The sequence below is a fragment of the Anabrus simplex genome, chromosome 7 (assembly GCF_040414725.1).
Source record: "Anabrus simplex isolate iqAnaSimp1 chromosome 7, ASM4041472v1, whole genome shotgun sequence".
Taxonomy (NCBI): Eukaryota; Metazoa; Arthropoda; class Insecta; order Orthoptera; family Tettigoniidae; genus Anabrus; species Anabrus simplex.
In genome coordinates this window covers 79,906,137-79,923,096 of record NC_090271.1, presented here as the reverse complement: position 1 = coordinate 79,923,096, position 16,960 = coordinate 79,906,137, and the positions used below count along the sequence as shown (strand labels likewise).

Genomic DNA, 16,960 nt, shown 5'->3' with positions numbered 1-16,960 from the left:
CCAAGCCAAACGACAATCGACCACAAGTAGTTTTTAATTCTCTCATCTAATAAAATAAAGCACATTAGATACAAAAGCACCCAAAAAGATGGCAAAATCTGTTCATTTCTTAATCTTTCAATGTAATTTGGTCTCCGGTATACTGTTCGTAGTCAGTTCCTGGAAATCTCGCACCGCGCAAATTAGGCCTACATTGACTTTTAAAGGTTATGTTGAACTCAAAAACATGGTTTCGAATGTAAGTATCGATTCTTAAAAGTTCTCGAATGCATTATATTCAATTCTGCTCGTCACAAATCCAATCAAATTGGAAAGATAAAAGAAATATCAAAACTTCAGAAATTACAGTTATTCGTGACCTTGAGGTCATCTGGAAAGCGCGCTCGCTGCACATGTCGGTACGAGTTTGAAATGATACCAACCATTTAAAATGTAACGTGCGCAAATAAAACGACTGCGGTTTTTGGTATTTTAACACGAAAACGTAAAATTCCCAGTTTTACATTAGGACCTAAACAGTAATAAGCAATCCCAAGACCTCCCATGGCTTTCTTTTTTTTTTTTTTTTAAATGTAAGGTGCAACATCTGTTTTGGTCTCACTAACATAATCATGTACGATAATATCAAAAATACTGAATTTGTGTTAAGAAGGAACAGTTTCGATTCCTGCCTGAAAGACCAGTTACTCTGCAGTGCCCTGAGCAAAGTGCCGAAAACCTCTTCGGCAGTACAATCGAAAAAATGTAAAAATGTAAACATGTAACCCTGGACATAATATGGACGTTTTATAAGTGCGAACATTTGATGCAACTCGTTCTGTCTTCAAGCAGAGTTGTCGAAATGTGCCGTGTCTCCTTGCAATTGTTGTGGCTACTCTCTGCTTTATGATTTTTCGAGATTCTCTAAACAATACCACCCGAATGCGATGCTAAGATGGTCCCTTATGCAAGTTCACCGCCGATCGCTTTTCCAGTACCGGTACAGTACTTGCTTTAATTATCGCAGTGACGCCAAGATCCATAAATATGCCATAGCCGTCCTTTCGTGAGATACAGTTTATTAAAAAACGATTGATCGATTTAGCGTTGATGGGACTGGGATTTCTGGACGGTTGATCCGGGAAATCGTTTCTTCGAGGAACGGATAATGTGGGATTTTTATAACGTGATTTAATTATGATGCTCGCGGGACCACGTAATTTGAACGCATATTCCGGGAAAACGTATTTTCCGGGAACGGATAATCGAGGTTCTACTGTATCTCAAATATTATTATAATATTTATAGATCCACCTGTTCAATACAATACAATATAATCCACTATTTCATGTGGTTAAAATTTATACATAATACATAAAAGTCATAGGTACATGTTTCACCCTTTGTTTACGAGCATCATCAGCCTATATCGATCTTAAAAATTAATGGATATGGAATCTCTCTAGTCTTATATACTGTAGAGTAAAATGTTAGACAATGAATTCATAAAATGTTATACTAATCTATAATAATGATATTGCACAGAAAGTATGTTAAAAATACTGTGAATTAACAGTTTTTGAAGATTAAAACGTGGTTAATCATGTATATTTGAGCGTTTAAAACCAAAATGAATCCACTTATACATCATTAAGACTGTGACGGCCTTGAGTGTAAGCACAATCATCCAAGGGGGGTGTTTGTTCCATTCCCATAGCATGAGTTCAAGATAGTAAAATCGCTGTCTGTTATTTAAAACACAAGTGTGAACGTATCAAGGGGGATGTTTGTTCCATTCCCATAGCATGAGTTCAAGATAGTAAAATCGCTGTCTGTTATTTAAAACAGAAGTGTGAACGTATCAAATATGTTAAAATATGTACTGTTGATTTATCTGAAAGTCGCAGAAAAGAAAATGGGACTTCTTGTGGAGACGTTGCTAATGATAAAATGTTGTGTCAAAGCTAGCTGATGTCAGTGATTATGTTAGTGCGGTAATCAGTTGGATCCAAAAGACGTTCAAGTGGGTGTTATTAACCCTGTTGAAACATTTGTTGGAAGAAATGATCGAGTTTTATCCTCGTACGGTGCGTGTTAAGTACGTCGGGCTGTTCCAGCAACGCTAGCTTGACTGGGCTTTCTACTTCTAGTATTATCTAGTATTAACTTTAATACTAGTATTACTACTACTTCTAGTATTAACATACTAATATTAATATTAATACTACTTCTAGTATTATCTAGTTTTAACATTAACTAGTCCCATGTAATGTAAATAACATTGTAAATACAACTTAGTATTGAATAGGTGGAAAACTCTCCTGTGCATTATTTATATGTTACTCAATTTGAAGTTATACTCCATCTGTATGCATAGCCATGCATTAAAATGTCAGGTGACCCCTCAAAACAAAGTGAATAGCGGTGCGTCCGTGTATCGTAGTGAGGTACACCGACTACTGCGGTCATCTGAGCACATACGTCAAACAGCACATCCCACGAGACATCTTAACGAGATTCAAGTTACAAGGGCCATCGCTTTGATCCAGGAACGATGGACTTTTCATCGTGTTGCTGTGGATCTCAATGTCTCTCCGTTAGTTATTCACCGCTTGTGGAATCGCTACAGTGAGACTGGCCAGTTCATAAGGAGGGTTGGACAAGGCCGTGGACGCATGACAACCCTATAGGATGACCGATACCTGACCATCTGTGTGTTGCGGCGTCATTCAGCAACTGTCAGATAACTGCAACAAGACCTCAGGAGGGTCACTGGAGTCACGGTGTCTGACCAGACAGTAAGGAACAGGTTAAGAGAAGTGTCCTTACAACCCAGACTTCCTGTTTGAGTGCCCCATTTAATGCAGCAACATCGCGCAGCTCGTCTTTTGTTTGCCCGTATCCATGTCAACTGGCAACTTCACCAATGGAGACCAGTGTTGTTCACAGACGAGTCCAGATTTCTCCTGACACAGCGTGATGGACATCATCGTGTATGGAGACGCCGTGGTGAGCAGTACATGCCAAATGTTGTCCAGGAAGGTGACCAGTTCGGACAAGGTTCTGTGATAGTGTGGGGTGGCATCAGTATTCATGGCTGTACGGATCTTGTCGTCGTCCGCGGTAATCTTACCACTGCAGGGTACATCGAGCAGATACTGCTACAGCATGTGTTGCTTGCTGCATATGGTGTTGGCCCTGAATTCGTACTCGTGCACGACAGTGCCAGGGCTCATGTAGCACGCATCAGCAGAGCTGTCTTGCGAGAACTGGACATTCAAGAGATGGAATGGCCAACAGTGAGTCCCGACCTTAATCCCATCGAGCATTTGTGGGATAGGCTTGACAGATGTGTTCGTGGGCGTCCTGTTCCACCACAGACTCTCCAAGACCTCGAACAGGCTCTCATTGAAGAATGGGACCTGATAGCGCAACGTGACCATTGACTTATACAGAGCATGCTACGTAGGTACAATAGCCACTCTCAAAACACTGGTTGTAAGGTAAATTTCTTAGGTGCTGGTATATAGGGCTATGACTAAGAGGAACCCAGCATGTAAATTATGAAATGATTACTAAATAGTGACTAAGAATATGTTTATTCTTTCTTTTCAGGATCGTATTGATGAGTATGACTATTCAAAGCCAATTGAAGGTCAGACACGCAAGCCTATTGAACAACATTGGAGGAAGCACACACTTACAACCATCAATCCTGCATCAGGAGAGGTAATGCTGTTGAAATTTGTATCTCATTGTTACACCATTTTTCCTCGTGTACCTTTCGTTTTAGAACCTTCCCCTGCCCTGTTGTGAATTTTTCTATTTTGTTGACTGTTTCTAATGTTTTTGTGCCATCCTGTGCTAATTCTCTGTAGACCTATTTAATTTAATTTAATTTAATTATACTCTGTAGCTTGTTGGAGAGGGGTTAGAAATACATTCATTATACATTTGCACCCTGTTGTGCCCTATCACGACTTTTCTTCATAATAGTAATGGACAAGATCATAAAGTCTATTGAGAAAATGGACAGCAGACGAAATGCCCTGGTATTTGCTAATGATGTGGTGTTATGGGGAGAAACAGAAGCTGAAGTACAGAAAAAACTGACTGATTGGAACAATATGTTCAATAAATTAGAGATAAGTAAGACAGACAGTAGAAATGACCATCAACAGGAAATTAACAAACTTGAACTTTTTTTTGGAAAGAGTAGAACTAGAATCAGTTTCTCTCTTAAAGTACCTTGGAAGTACAATCTCCAAAGACAACACTGTCAAGCAGGAAATACTCAGCAGGACATAGAAAACATCAAACTTTTACAATCAAGTCAGAAATCTACTCTAGGGCAGCAAAATTTCACAAAAAGCAAAAAAACAATCCTGTATCACACCTACTTTGTACCGATTCTCACATATGGTTTAGAAGCATGTACTCTACTAAACAATGACCACAGCAGAATTCAGGCAACAGAAATGAGATTATTTTGAACTATGAATCAAACTACTCAAAGGGACAAAATCAGGAATAAAGTAAACAGGTAGGTAGTTCGCATTGAGTCCCCTGTTACCAATGTAATAAAGAAGCGTAGACTTAAGTGGTATGATCACATCATGAGATTGAAGTGAGAGACCTGCCAGAAAATACTATGACCTTACTGTCCAAGGGGAAGGCCAAGAAAATGCTGGATAGACACAGTGAAATCAGATGTGGAGTAGAGAGGTCTCAAATAGGAAGATGTCCTGGAACAGAAATTTATGCAGACAGGAAGAGATGGCGAGTGCGTGTATATCACAACTGGGAAACTGGAGTTGGAAAATGATGATGTAATAAATGCTGGAGTATTGTAGGATTAAATAGGAAAAAAATCTTATAGTTTTACATGACTGGTGGTAGTGGTATTGTAACTGCAGAACTTCGTCATTTCAGAAGTCATACATGCATGGCTGGAATCCTAACCATGGCTGCCTTGGTGAGAAACTGCCGCTATTCGATTGTCACACCTCTGTCAGATAGTTATATGAAGGATCAGTTCAAGGAAACATTTTATAGCAACCTTTATGACAAAATATGGACAAGGAAGGAAGTAGAAGGTGCTCATTGTTGATAGAAGAAACTTAGTGTTGAAAACTTAAGACCTGTTTTCCAGTCTTCGACCAGGTCAGGGATGTAATGAATGAACCATATATAGGCTATTAGTACAATGGGGTCGCCACTCCCAAGGTGATTTATTAATGACTGATAGATATTATGAAATGAGAATGGAGAGTGTTGCTGGAATGAAAGATGACAGGGAAAACCGGAGAACCCAGAGAAAAACCAGTCCCGCCTCCGGTTTGTCCAGCTCAAAAATTTCACATGGAGTGACCGGGATTTGAACCACGGTATCCAGCGGTGAGAGTCCGACGCGCTGCCGCCTGAGCCATGGAGACTTCCGTAAAACTTAGTATTATAAACTAAATATTATCATTGTAGAAGTACATCTGGAAACTAAGGTCCAAGTTGATATGTTACCCAGCAAAAGTAAGAAAATGTGAATAGTTGAAGAATTATTTGAGCTAAAATATGAATTGTTAATGTGTTGTTAATAGCATATCCAAAGTAGAATTTCTTCGCGCTGAGTGTTGCACAATTAGGAAATTAACTTTTAAAGTTTTAAAGGAACTACATTTCTTATAACAGACAGTGTTTTGTTTTGCTTTTTTATCTTTTTTAAGTTTAGCCATGCTTGAAGCTTAACTTCCATTCTAAGAATGTTCTTCAAAATTATTTCATGGCAGTAAAAGAAAAAAAGAAACTCCCTCTGAATACATAGTTGGTGAGCAAAAAAAAACAAACAGAAGTTAAATAACACAAATAAGTACAATGGGTTACTTTACGTGGTCCATCAGTGGCCAAATGCGAAAGGAGACGATAAAGAAGAAGACAGTTTATTTCTTGACTTGGTGATACAACAGACAACAAGGTAAACAGTCTCACTCGTGGAAGACTTATATAAAGTTGCCCATGACTAAACAACTTTGCCTTACTAAGTGAAATTTCTACGACTATAAGGAGTACCTGACTTGCAAAAAAGGTGTTGGAGTCATTAAATGATAAGAGGAGAGTTTCAGGCAGATTCATTAAAAGATAAAGAGGAGAGTTTCAGTTCATTAATTTCTATGGGAAGAATATTTTCTGGGTTTTCAATATAGAAGATCTAATTCATGGAAAGGAACAAGTAATGAACCAGATCATTCATAGAAAAATAGAATGTGAATAGGAACACATAAGATGATAAACACAATGTCAGATGGCTGTGGAAAGACGAAGCAACAGAAAGAGGAGAAAAGGATTATGGCTGTCTTCACATGGGTTCTCTCCCCATCAAACCCATTTCTTCTCCATCCATTTCTTATCAGCTCCCAATGACCTCATTTCTGTCTACCAGCTTCATCTGGAGGGTGGGCATCGATAATCACCGAAGGGCCATGATAGCAGATCTTCAGTTTTGCTGTGCAAAAGGAGATTCAGATAAACAGCGGAAAAATGAGATGACAATGAGAGGTGAATATACTGGTGGAGTAAGACCAAAAAGCTAGGACAGACTTGGAAGGAGAAAAGGAACCCAATGGGTCCATGTACTGTAAGTAATGGTGTTATGAAGAGACTTTTAATTTTTGCAAATGTATTTCATTAATTGAAGTTGGCACTTTCCAAGCCTATTACCGATTGGTCAGATGATTTTGTATTGTTGAAAATGGTTACGCATGCAACAGTCATGTCCGTCATCAAGTTGTGATATCTCATCATCAAGACATATCAAATGCAATAAAGTATAGAAGGCACCAAGTTCCTTTACTTCAAAATCAAAAACAAACATTGGCGCTCAACAGCACGGCTCTCAATAACCTGAGATGTTCAATACAAGCAAGATCATGAAATGTGAAATGCAGAAGTGAAAACAATGAGTCACAATTGAGGTTAAGCACCGGAGTAAAAATACAACACATCTCGAATTCGTGGAATCATTCATGGATATTGCATTCTCGTTCATAACGAAAATCAGACCGCTGAGGCCAACAACTTCAACGGAGCGCAGCATAAATCGGTAATCAGGCAAGTACGATTCGATGTTACGTACATACAAAGAAGTAAAGACAAGATTTCAAGATTTACATTCTTCTCACCGCTCAATGCAAGCATCTCCGTGAGACCGTGACTCTCTTTGACATATACACCATCCTTGCTATATATACGGTACTCTTAGATTCTACTAGCCTCTTTCTCTTAGCGCATGTTTTCGTAATATAAACCTGCAGTGATCAACATAATAATAATGAGAAAATAATAATTGAAGTCCATTGATCCTCCTGTTGTCATAAATAAAAAGATCCAAATTCCTTTGTCATATAACCTCAATTCAGCAATACGATTCCTTTGAACTTGTACATAACCTTCACGCAATCCCTTCAAACTTTCACAGCATAACCTTAATTTCAATATGTCGCAACTAACGAAATTGAAACAATCGCGTGGTCGAGTAAAAGGCATGTTAACAAGAATAATAAAGTCGATTACAGCTGACATGTCAAAATCAGAGGTGAAGGTTAGAATTAAAAATGTGAAGAGCTGTGGAATTCTTTTGAAGAAGTACAAATGAAAAGAGAGGAACCTGAGATCACTGATGAAACAGCTGCATTACAGTTTGAAGAGGAATGTGAGGGAGAGCGAGAGCTATTTGAATCTCTTTACTTCAGCACAGTTACACAACTGCAAACAATAATAGATGAAGCAGAGAATGTTCAAAATAATTTACTAGCTCAAATGAACACGGCAGTAAACAACGCCATTCATCAACAGGAAGTTCCACAACATCATAACAGAAGAATGCAGAAATTACCAGAAATTAAATTACCGGAATTTAACGGCAAATTCACAAAATGGTTGCTTTTTAAGAACAGTTTAGAGTCAACCATTCATAATGATACTCAACTAACAAATATACAGAAATATCAGTATCTAATCGGTCTTCTGCAGGGCGAGGCACACAGTCATTCAAGGTTTTACCATTTCAGAAGAAAACTACACAAGTGCATGGAACGTGCTTGTAGATACAAATGATAATCAAATGATGATAATCGAGACACATCTAGATGAACTTTTCAAGTTTCCTACAGTTTTTAAAGAGAACAAATCTGAATCACTCAGGCAGTTACAATTTCATATTCAAACTCACGTGGCTTCATTAAAAGTAATGAAGCAACCAGTACAATATTGGGATACATTGGTTATTCATGTAGCAAAGAAGCAGCTGGATTTCATTGAGCAAAGAGACTTGCAGGAAAGGGTGAAAGCAACACTCCAGAAAAGATGCCAACATTGGATGATTCCTTGAAATTTTTAACTTAGCATTCCCAATCATATATGCTTTTAAATCATAACAAAACCAAGGCATTGAACACGAAGGCAAATCCGAAGGACAGACAACCTAGCAAGAAAGTTGTTATGACGTCTCAGGCAAGCTGTAATCTGTGTGGTGGAAGTCACCCCATTTTTACATGTGAAGAATTAATTAAACGATCGGTTGAAGACAGAAAAAAACTGCTTTGAGAAAAAGAACAGTGTCATAACTGTTTGAAACGAGGACATATTGCAAGAAATTGCAGAGGATCAAAATGCAAGAAATGTGGACTTCTTCACAACACACTTTTACATGCTGAGGAAGATGACAAACAGAAACAAAATGTTAAAGAAAATCAAGTGCCCATAAACCTGTGTGTCGAATCTCAGCATTCACCTGCTTCACTCAATGTGAGCTTGGCGAAAGGAGTAACATCACAAATACTTTTGTCAACACCTTTAATTGATGTAAAGATGTTCACGGAAGAAGAATGACATGCCGAGTCTTACTGGATCTGGGATCTCAGTCGAATCTAATAAAGGAAGGTCTGTATAAGAAACTTGGTTTACCGAATGTCAAGACACACAGATCATTGGAGTAGATTGTTCCAACGTGGAAACAAAAAAGATCACGAGAGTACACCTCGCTTCAAGGAATGATGGATTTGAGGTGGAAGCAGAATTTCTAGTTTTGCCAACTATAACAGGACGATTGCCACAGTTGGAGATCAAGAAGGACAAGATTATTATTCCAAAGGACATTCGCTTGGCAGATTCCACATTCAACAAGCCTGGAGACATAGACATATTAATTGGTGCAGGACTTTATTGGAAAATAGTCATAGGTCCACCCAAGAATGAAGCTGAAGGACAACCAGCTCTGCAAAACACCCGGTTAGGCTGGATTATATGCGGTGAAGTTTTTTAGAACAAACAAGGATCAACAACAACATGCATGAAAATTAGCAATCAACAATTATCAGATCAGATGGAGAAATTTTGGAAACAAGAAGCAATTCCGGAGATTCAACATTACACATCAGAAGAAAGAATATGTGAAAAACAGTTCACGGACACCGTTTCGAGAGATACAACAGGTAGATTCATTGTAAGGCTCCTGTTAAGCCAGATGTCATCCTCAGAGAATCAAGAATACATGCATTAAACAGACTAGAATCATTAGTCAAGAGATTAAGCAGACACCCTGAACTCAAGACTGCTTATGCAGATTTCATGAATGAATATGAAAAACTAGGACATCAGAGCTTGATTGAAACAAACCAAAATCAAGATGTACCAAATTCATACTTCATATCCCATCAACCAGTGGTACGTCCAGATAGTGACACCACAAAGGTCAGAGCCGTATTTGATGCCTCTGACGAGGCTGACGTATTTGAACACCTTCAAATACCACCGGACTGAATCAGGATCGAATCTGCTGAGTTGGGGTCAGAAGGCCAGCGCCTCAACCCTCAATCATTCAGTCCAGTGTGCCGTATTTTGAGTTGTATCACATTCGTACTTAATTTCAGTACATAATATTAAATTAATCAATCATTTACTTAAGCCTTTATTTCTACCAAGTTAACTTTTACTTACGGCCAGGTTATTTACGCATTTATTACGGAAACATGTTCTCTTTCATTTTCAAATTATGTTTACAGAACAACAGTCAATGAGTATTACTAATTGACTCCGACATTACCTTTGAGTTTAAATGTCGGCGAGAGAGCTTGCTAGTGTACATAGCGCGAAAACTATACCGAACATGATTGTTCGCATTAATTGTGATTGTTGGAGTGCATAAATAAAAATAACGGAAATAACGCACGCGTAATCACTCGTATTAACTAATGCATCAGTGATAATATTCTCACTGTAAACAAAGGATAATACGGAGTTTAATATAGGAATTTTCAAGTGACAAAAAGAAAAACTTGTTGTTACATCAGAGTTCTCGCTATATGCCGTACTCGCTATAGCAGACTTCTACTCTAATGGCACACTATTGTGAAAGTCCCAGATAGGATAGTGTGAACGTGCAAGTTATTTCTGTTCCCCACCATCATCAAGAAACCAGTCCTGCTGTAACAATGAGCATGTGCTCATATTAATGTTTATTGCTCGATGCTACCGCAGAACACCTACGTGGAGACATCAAAATAGTTCGTTAGCTGTGTCATGGCATAATGCGATCCCACATGTAAAATGTCCAAAATATAATTTCTCAACTAATTTGCTTGAGCCGCCATGTACCTCTAATCTCTATGATATAGTCTGTTCGCAAAGGCTCAATGGAAGCTTTACGTCATTGAATTGATGTGGAGCCTGTTAAAGGAGTGTGTTGGACGTAATAATAGAACCTTAAAACTCATAGAAGTCACGACATTAATGAAGTTCTGGTGAGTACAACAGCTGAAATGTGGTGTGCCTTTGTTCATCGCATGGTGACGGAAGAGGTGAGATTCTGGGAATCTGATGGTCTCTGCGATAAAACTGTTGACCGTCTTGTCGTTAATCCTAGCAATGAAATCCGACTTGGAAGGAGTTTGTCCTTTTATCAGATTTTACTTGGGTAAAGCAGTTTTTAAATTTTCTTAAATATTGCCTTTTCAAAACTGTATTTCCCTTCTAGAATGTAATTTTATTGCAATATTAAAATGTGAATGTTTCCTTATATGTACCGTGAATGATTTATTACGTATTTATGTTTTGGGCATAACTTCGAATCCATCAACCTTCCATAATAGCTGGGCTGAGTGGCTCAGACAGTTGAGGTGCTGGCCCTCTGACCGCAACTTGGCAGGTTCGATCCTGGCTCAGTTCGGTAGTATTTGAAGGTGCTCAGATATGTCAGCCCCATGTCTGTAGATTTAATGGCCTTAAAAGAACTTTTGCAGGACTAAATTCTGGCACCTCGGCGTCTCCGAAGACCGTAAAAGTAGTTAGCAGGACGTAAAGCAAATAACATTTACCTCTCATAATTTCTTTCTTTTCTGAGATGTTAAAATATCCAAATGTTACTTGTCATCCACTTGTGTATTCCTCACGGACAGCGAATATAATTTCTCTCTTAATCCATATCTACTGTACTTGTTGACATTAGTGACATCCGACAACATTCTGCTGTAATTGCAGAAGTCGGGTGATGCAATGGCATTTCTTATACAACCCCAAGTGGCTCTTGCTATGTGCTCAGAGGTAGCCTGGTGATTCTCCAGTCAGCTTGGAGACTGCGGATGGATACAGGGTGATTTTTGTTTACATCAGCTTCGGTTCTCTTGATGACTGCAGAATAGTATTGTACATGAAACTTATGTAAAAAGAAATGTTTTGCATAATAGTATTCAAAGGTTTCCACAGTGCTTGGTTTGGATTCACCTTGTGAACTTCCACGTGACAGCTCTAATATCTCGTGTAACATGGGCTGTGGGGATTTTAACTTTTGCAGCTACAGAGATGGGCAATTGGTTATTTCTAGTACTGTACATGAAACTTATTTGTTACTTTCCTCTTAAACTATGGGCCAGGTAAGGTTTAAAACCAACCCATGGGTTGTTGGGTGCAGGTACTTACCCACCTCCTTTATATGTTATAAGATGTCAACTGCATCACCTGTAATGATACTAGAATGATTGAAGAGGGGGGGGGGAAAGGGGTTCAAACTTACATTCTTGTATGTGAAAGACACACAATCCAGACACCTGAGTTACGGAAACATGTTGGACATTGCCAGCCCCGTGGTGTAGATGTAGCGTGCCTGCCTCTTACCTGGAGGACCTGGGTTCGATTCCCAGCCAGGTCAGGGATTTTGACTTGGACCTGAGGGCTGGTTCGAGGTCCACTCAGCCTACGTGATTAGAATTGAGGAGCTGTCTGACAGAGAGATAGCGGCCCTGGTCTAAAAAGCCAAGAATAACTGCCGAGAGGATTCGTCGTGCTGACCACACTACATCACACAATCTGCAGGCCTTTGCACAGAGCAGCAGTCGCTTGGTAGGCCAAGGCCCTTCAAGGGCTGTAGTGCCATGGGGTTGGGTTTAAACATCAAAATTGTCAGTAGCATCAGTGTGGATTCATCTCTTGAACTTCCATGTGATGGGTTACATGGGCTATGGGGCTTTAACTTTTATGACCACAGAGATGGGCCATTAGTGATTTCTAGTATTGTAAGTTACATGAAACTTATGCAAAAAGAAATGAAATTTTCCATAATATTTGAAGGTTTCCAGAGTGCTTGATTGCATGTAAAACAGGCTGAATTAGTGTATTTAAAGCTATTAAAAACTATTTAAAATAGTATGTGTTTGATCCACCTTGTCAATACACTTTTGTAATTGAAAATTATTTATTCATATTTCAGGAACAGATACAAATACCTATTATGGTTACGTTTATCAACAGTTACTGTATTAACTTGCATATCAGCCGCAACCCAAATTTTTTTACTGAATATTTGCATAAATGTTTGTACCGATTAAGAGCCGAACATTCAATTCGAGGTCTTGTCGTAAGAATGTGAGTCTGCAGTAACAAATGGAAAGGGCCACTGCCGCACACAGTTTGAGCTCAACCATGTGGAGCTTGTTAATAAATATTTGTTGTGGGGAAAGTTAAGTTACATGGCTACATTCAGCTAAAAGTGGTGAAATTTGCAGAAAAAAATAACAGAGCAGCGGGTTATAAGTTTCCTGTTCATGAAAAACAAGTAAGAAATTGGAGCAAGCAGCAAGTGGTATTTCATGGCCCAAAACAGGGCAAGTTCCCGGATGTTGAGGAAGCGTTGATGGAATGGGTCAGAGATGCGGAACAGCGGTTGCAGTGTTTCTCACAAAATGGGAAAATGCACGACCCCACGATATTCCGGGAAAATTATTCAAGGTAAGTCGTGGGTGGGTTACTCAGTTTATGCAGAGTAATAACCTGTCATTGCAGTGGAAAACTGCTTAAAGTAACAACTGCTCCGATAGGTTTACAGGCATGTGATCAGGTTAGGGCAGCAGAACTTGTATCTCCTCTTGCAGATTGGCAGTGCTGACCAAACCTCATGTATTTTGACATGCCAAGGAATAGTACTGTTACTGAGAATGGAGTGGCAAGTATTCTAATTAAAACTACCGGCAACAAAAAGTTACGTTGTATGGTAATGTTGGCCATTACTGCTGATGGCCGTAAACTACCTCCATACATTATATGTAAATGCTAAGCATTATTGAAGGACATCACATTCCTGACTGGTATCCGTGAGACGAAAGTGAAACTAGCCACTTTGCTTGCGATTCTGAGTAAATGTTCATAAACAGTATATTTCTAAAGACATGGTACTGTACGATTATAATGTATTTTTTTCTCGCAAGTTTTCAAATGTAAACAATCTAGCCCCTGTGCAAGTCAAAGGCCTATAGTTTTGGTAAATTATGAACTGAATATAAACTAATACATAGCCTCCATATACAGTTTCAATCCTTGTTTTTTTGTACATTTGAGTGTATCCGGTAAAATATTTAGTGAAATAAGTTCAACATTGCAGGCAACGTCCCCCACTCATTTCATACAGCATCCATTACTGAGTTTGAGTGTTATTGTTTACACACGTGCCGACTCCCTTGATTTAAGTGGGAAACTCCTGATTTTTGGTACTTCCTCCCACTCTCCTGATTGCAGAGATTTATCTCCTGATTTTTAGAGCAGACTTGTTTATAGTTTGAAAATACCATGTGTTTCCTCATTCTTTAAGTACAAGGGTTGGAACTTAAATAGTGGCAACACTGCTGTGGAGATGCTATGCAACGGAATCTGATATTGTCGCTAATAGCACACATTGGTTACATACCTACCTTATCTCAGAACAAATGGACTCGCCCTTTGCACATCACCTCCGTGCACACAAGCGAGAGAAACACAGTCACTTGTGAGCTAGCGGTCTAACGTAACATTGTCACTATGTTTTCCAAACTGGAACAACGGAGTTGGATCAAGATTGAATGTGCCAGAGGTTGTACAGCATGACAGTGTCATCATGGTCTTCAAGAAGCTTGCGGGGAATCTGCATTGCCTTACAGAACAGTGGCACGTTGGGTAAAAGCCTTCAACAATGGTCGGCAAACCGTGGTGGACATTCATCGGGCAGGTTGTCCTACGAGTGAAGATGAAGTGCACGTTCTTGTCGCGTTACTGGGCAGTGGTCGAAACCAGACTATTCGCGAGCATTGACTTCAGAACTGTTGCAGAGATTCGACAGGCAATAGACCGCTCCATTCGCACCATCAACAGAACAGGCTCTGCTAAAGGTATACTAAGACTTCCACATCGCTGGCAACGGGTTATACACAATGCTGGTGACTACATTGAAGGACAGTAATGGTTGCTAACATGTAACTCTTTTGTATCTGTTGTAAATTAATAGTTGCCACTATTTAAGTTCCAACCTTCGTAGCTGGAGTGAATTGATTTTCGATGGGCACTGGCAGGGCAAATGCAATCAGCTCGTGGTGATCTTAAATACGACAGAATCTCTTAACGTAATGCTTTGCATTTTCCACTTAGTAGTCGACGGTGAGATACTTTTGACAGTTCAGGTCAATATATCCCAAAAAAGATTCCGTGAAAAAACTACAAAAAAATTTATTCAGTAAGGAGTGTGCTATGAGCAAATAATTTAGTTCAGAATTTTTGAACAGGTCTAAGGCAGTTATGAAGAAGTTGTGTTCAGATATGTGCAGTATAAATAAATAAATAAATAAATAAATAAGAGGAATGATGTAATGGAGCGGTATAATGTGTTAAATATTCTTCATTTAATACAAGTTGAGTCATCAGTGATGGATTGTAACATACTGCGATATGCTGAAGTTTCCTGATTTTTTTGACTTTTGAAAGTTGGCTTGTCTGTATCTTTTGTGTTTTATTGACAACACCGTATCAGAAATGTGATGATCGAAAATGCGCGACGTACTACCATCTCAGCTTGGGGATGCGATCGAGCTCACAGTGGCCTTCACAACAAAACGCGAGAAAGTGAAGGATGAATCACAGACCTGGCACACAAACAAGTTGACACAGGAACACAGCATGCACATTTCCTACTAGTTAATCAGGCTGACTACAAATTTCATGTCAGATTTGCAATTTAGAGAAATAAATCTTATTGAAGTTAATTGCACTCTCCTTTTGTTGTGATAATTTGCATGCTTAATTTGATGGATTTACCAGTCTCTGCCCTGATATGTTGTGCTAGTCAAAAGACGTACTGGCAGCTGCGTTTGTTATTATACAAATACCTCTCTACAAATAGTTTAAATAGTTTCAATGGCTACAATATGTCCCCAGGCCTTTTAAAAATTAACCGCATAATTGCTGCACCCCACCTTAAAATTGGCATAAAAAGTGCTGGCTGATATGTGAGTAAATACGGTATTTATTCAGTCCTGAAAGTTTAATTACTGTCATTGCTGTTTATTTTACATATGAACATTTCCTTTCATTGTTATATTTCTTCATTCCAGGTCAAGATCGACTATCGTCCTGTGATCGATCATACACTTGACAGTGCAGAATGTGCAACAGTGCCTCCTGCAATCAGATCCTATTAAGGGTAGTGCTGTAGTGGATTTTATTTTTCCCTACTTTGTTATCTCTAGTATAAGTTATTAATGTAGTTCTGAATCTCTGTTTGCACACTTGTTTTCTGACAGAGTTTATTAATGAGATGCACATACCATGCTTCACTTGGTTTCTTTTCTGGCATGGTGCCAACACAAGAAATAGTATTAGTGCATCATCATTAACTGCCTGATTATTGCATTTCATGTGTACTTGTACAGCTTTTCATGTTTGTTATCCTGAATACTAACAAGGTAATAACCTCTTATTCATATAAAATAACTAAGTAGAAGGAAAATTCTCTGTTGCTTTGTTACTGGTGGCAGCCTGAAAGAATGTCCTTGAAAACTGGCAAAGGTTCTCATTAATTAAATAAGATTTCCATTAGCATGTGCTTCTGTTAAAAGTTATTCCCTTTCCTCAAGCCAAGCTCATTGGCATGTAATCATTAACTTTTCTATTTCTTTAATTTGAATTTTTTCACAGTTTTATAGTTTGTGGGTGTAAAGAATAAGCAAGTTTGCACGATATATTTCTTGGCTTAACCCTCTCATGCATGAATTTAAGAAAAGTTAAATTAAAAATATTGTAATGTGATTTTCCTGGTTAAAACGACCCTATTAGATGATACAAACATAAAACACAAAACGAAGTTACCATACTTGGCGGGAATTTGATGTCCTCATATGAGGACATCATGCATTTAGTGGAATAATGTCAACAAGTCATACATTTACTACTTTGGTTTATTATACTAGTATTTACAAGAACATTTTACATCTGAGGCAATTGTATGAGTACAGTGAAATTACACTGGTCCTACTGGGGCATTTATATGTAAGTGATGTACTTCACACGTTCATATTTCAGGCAATGGTATGGAAACACTGAAAGCGCCCTGACATAATGGTACATTACATTTTCCACAAATATACTGGGTTTATTGCACAGTTTTTGTCACGGCACTTGTTAGCATTTCTAGCCTTTGTTT

At 38.7% G+C, this 16,960-nt stretch overlaps 1 protein-coding gene across 1 annotated transcript in view; it reads left to right on the top strand.

Moving 5' to 3' along the window:
• LOC136877268 (succinate dehydrogenase [ubiquinone] flavoprotein subunit, mitochondrial) overlaps nt 1-16,009 on the top strand; it is a 133,638-nt gene extending 117,629 nt beyond the window's left edge. The window contains exons 11-12 of the mRNA XM_067151177.2: nt 3,595-3,708; nt 15,873-16,009. Of these exons, the coding sequence (XP_067007278.1) occupies nt 3,595-3,708; nt 15,873-15,959 (201 nt within the window). The 3' untranslated portion in view covers nt 15,960-16,009. The remainder of the gene's footprint in view (nt 1-3,594; nt 3,709-15,872) is intronic.
• The last annotated feature ends 951 nt before the right edge of the window (nt 16,010-16,960 follow it).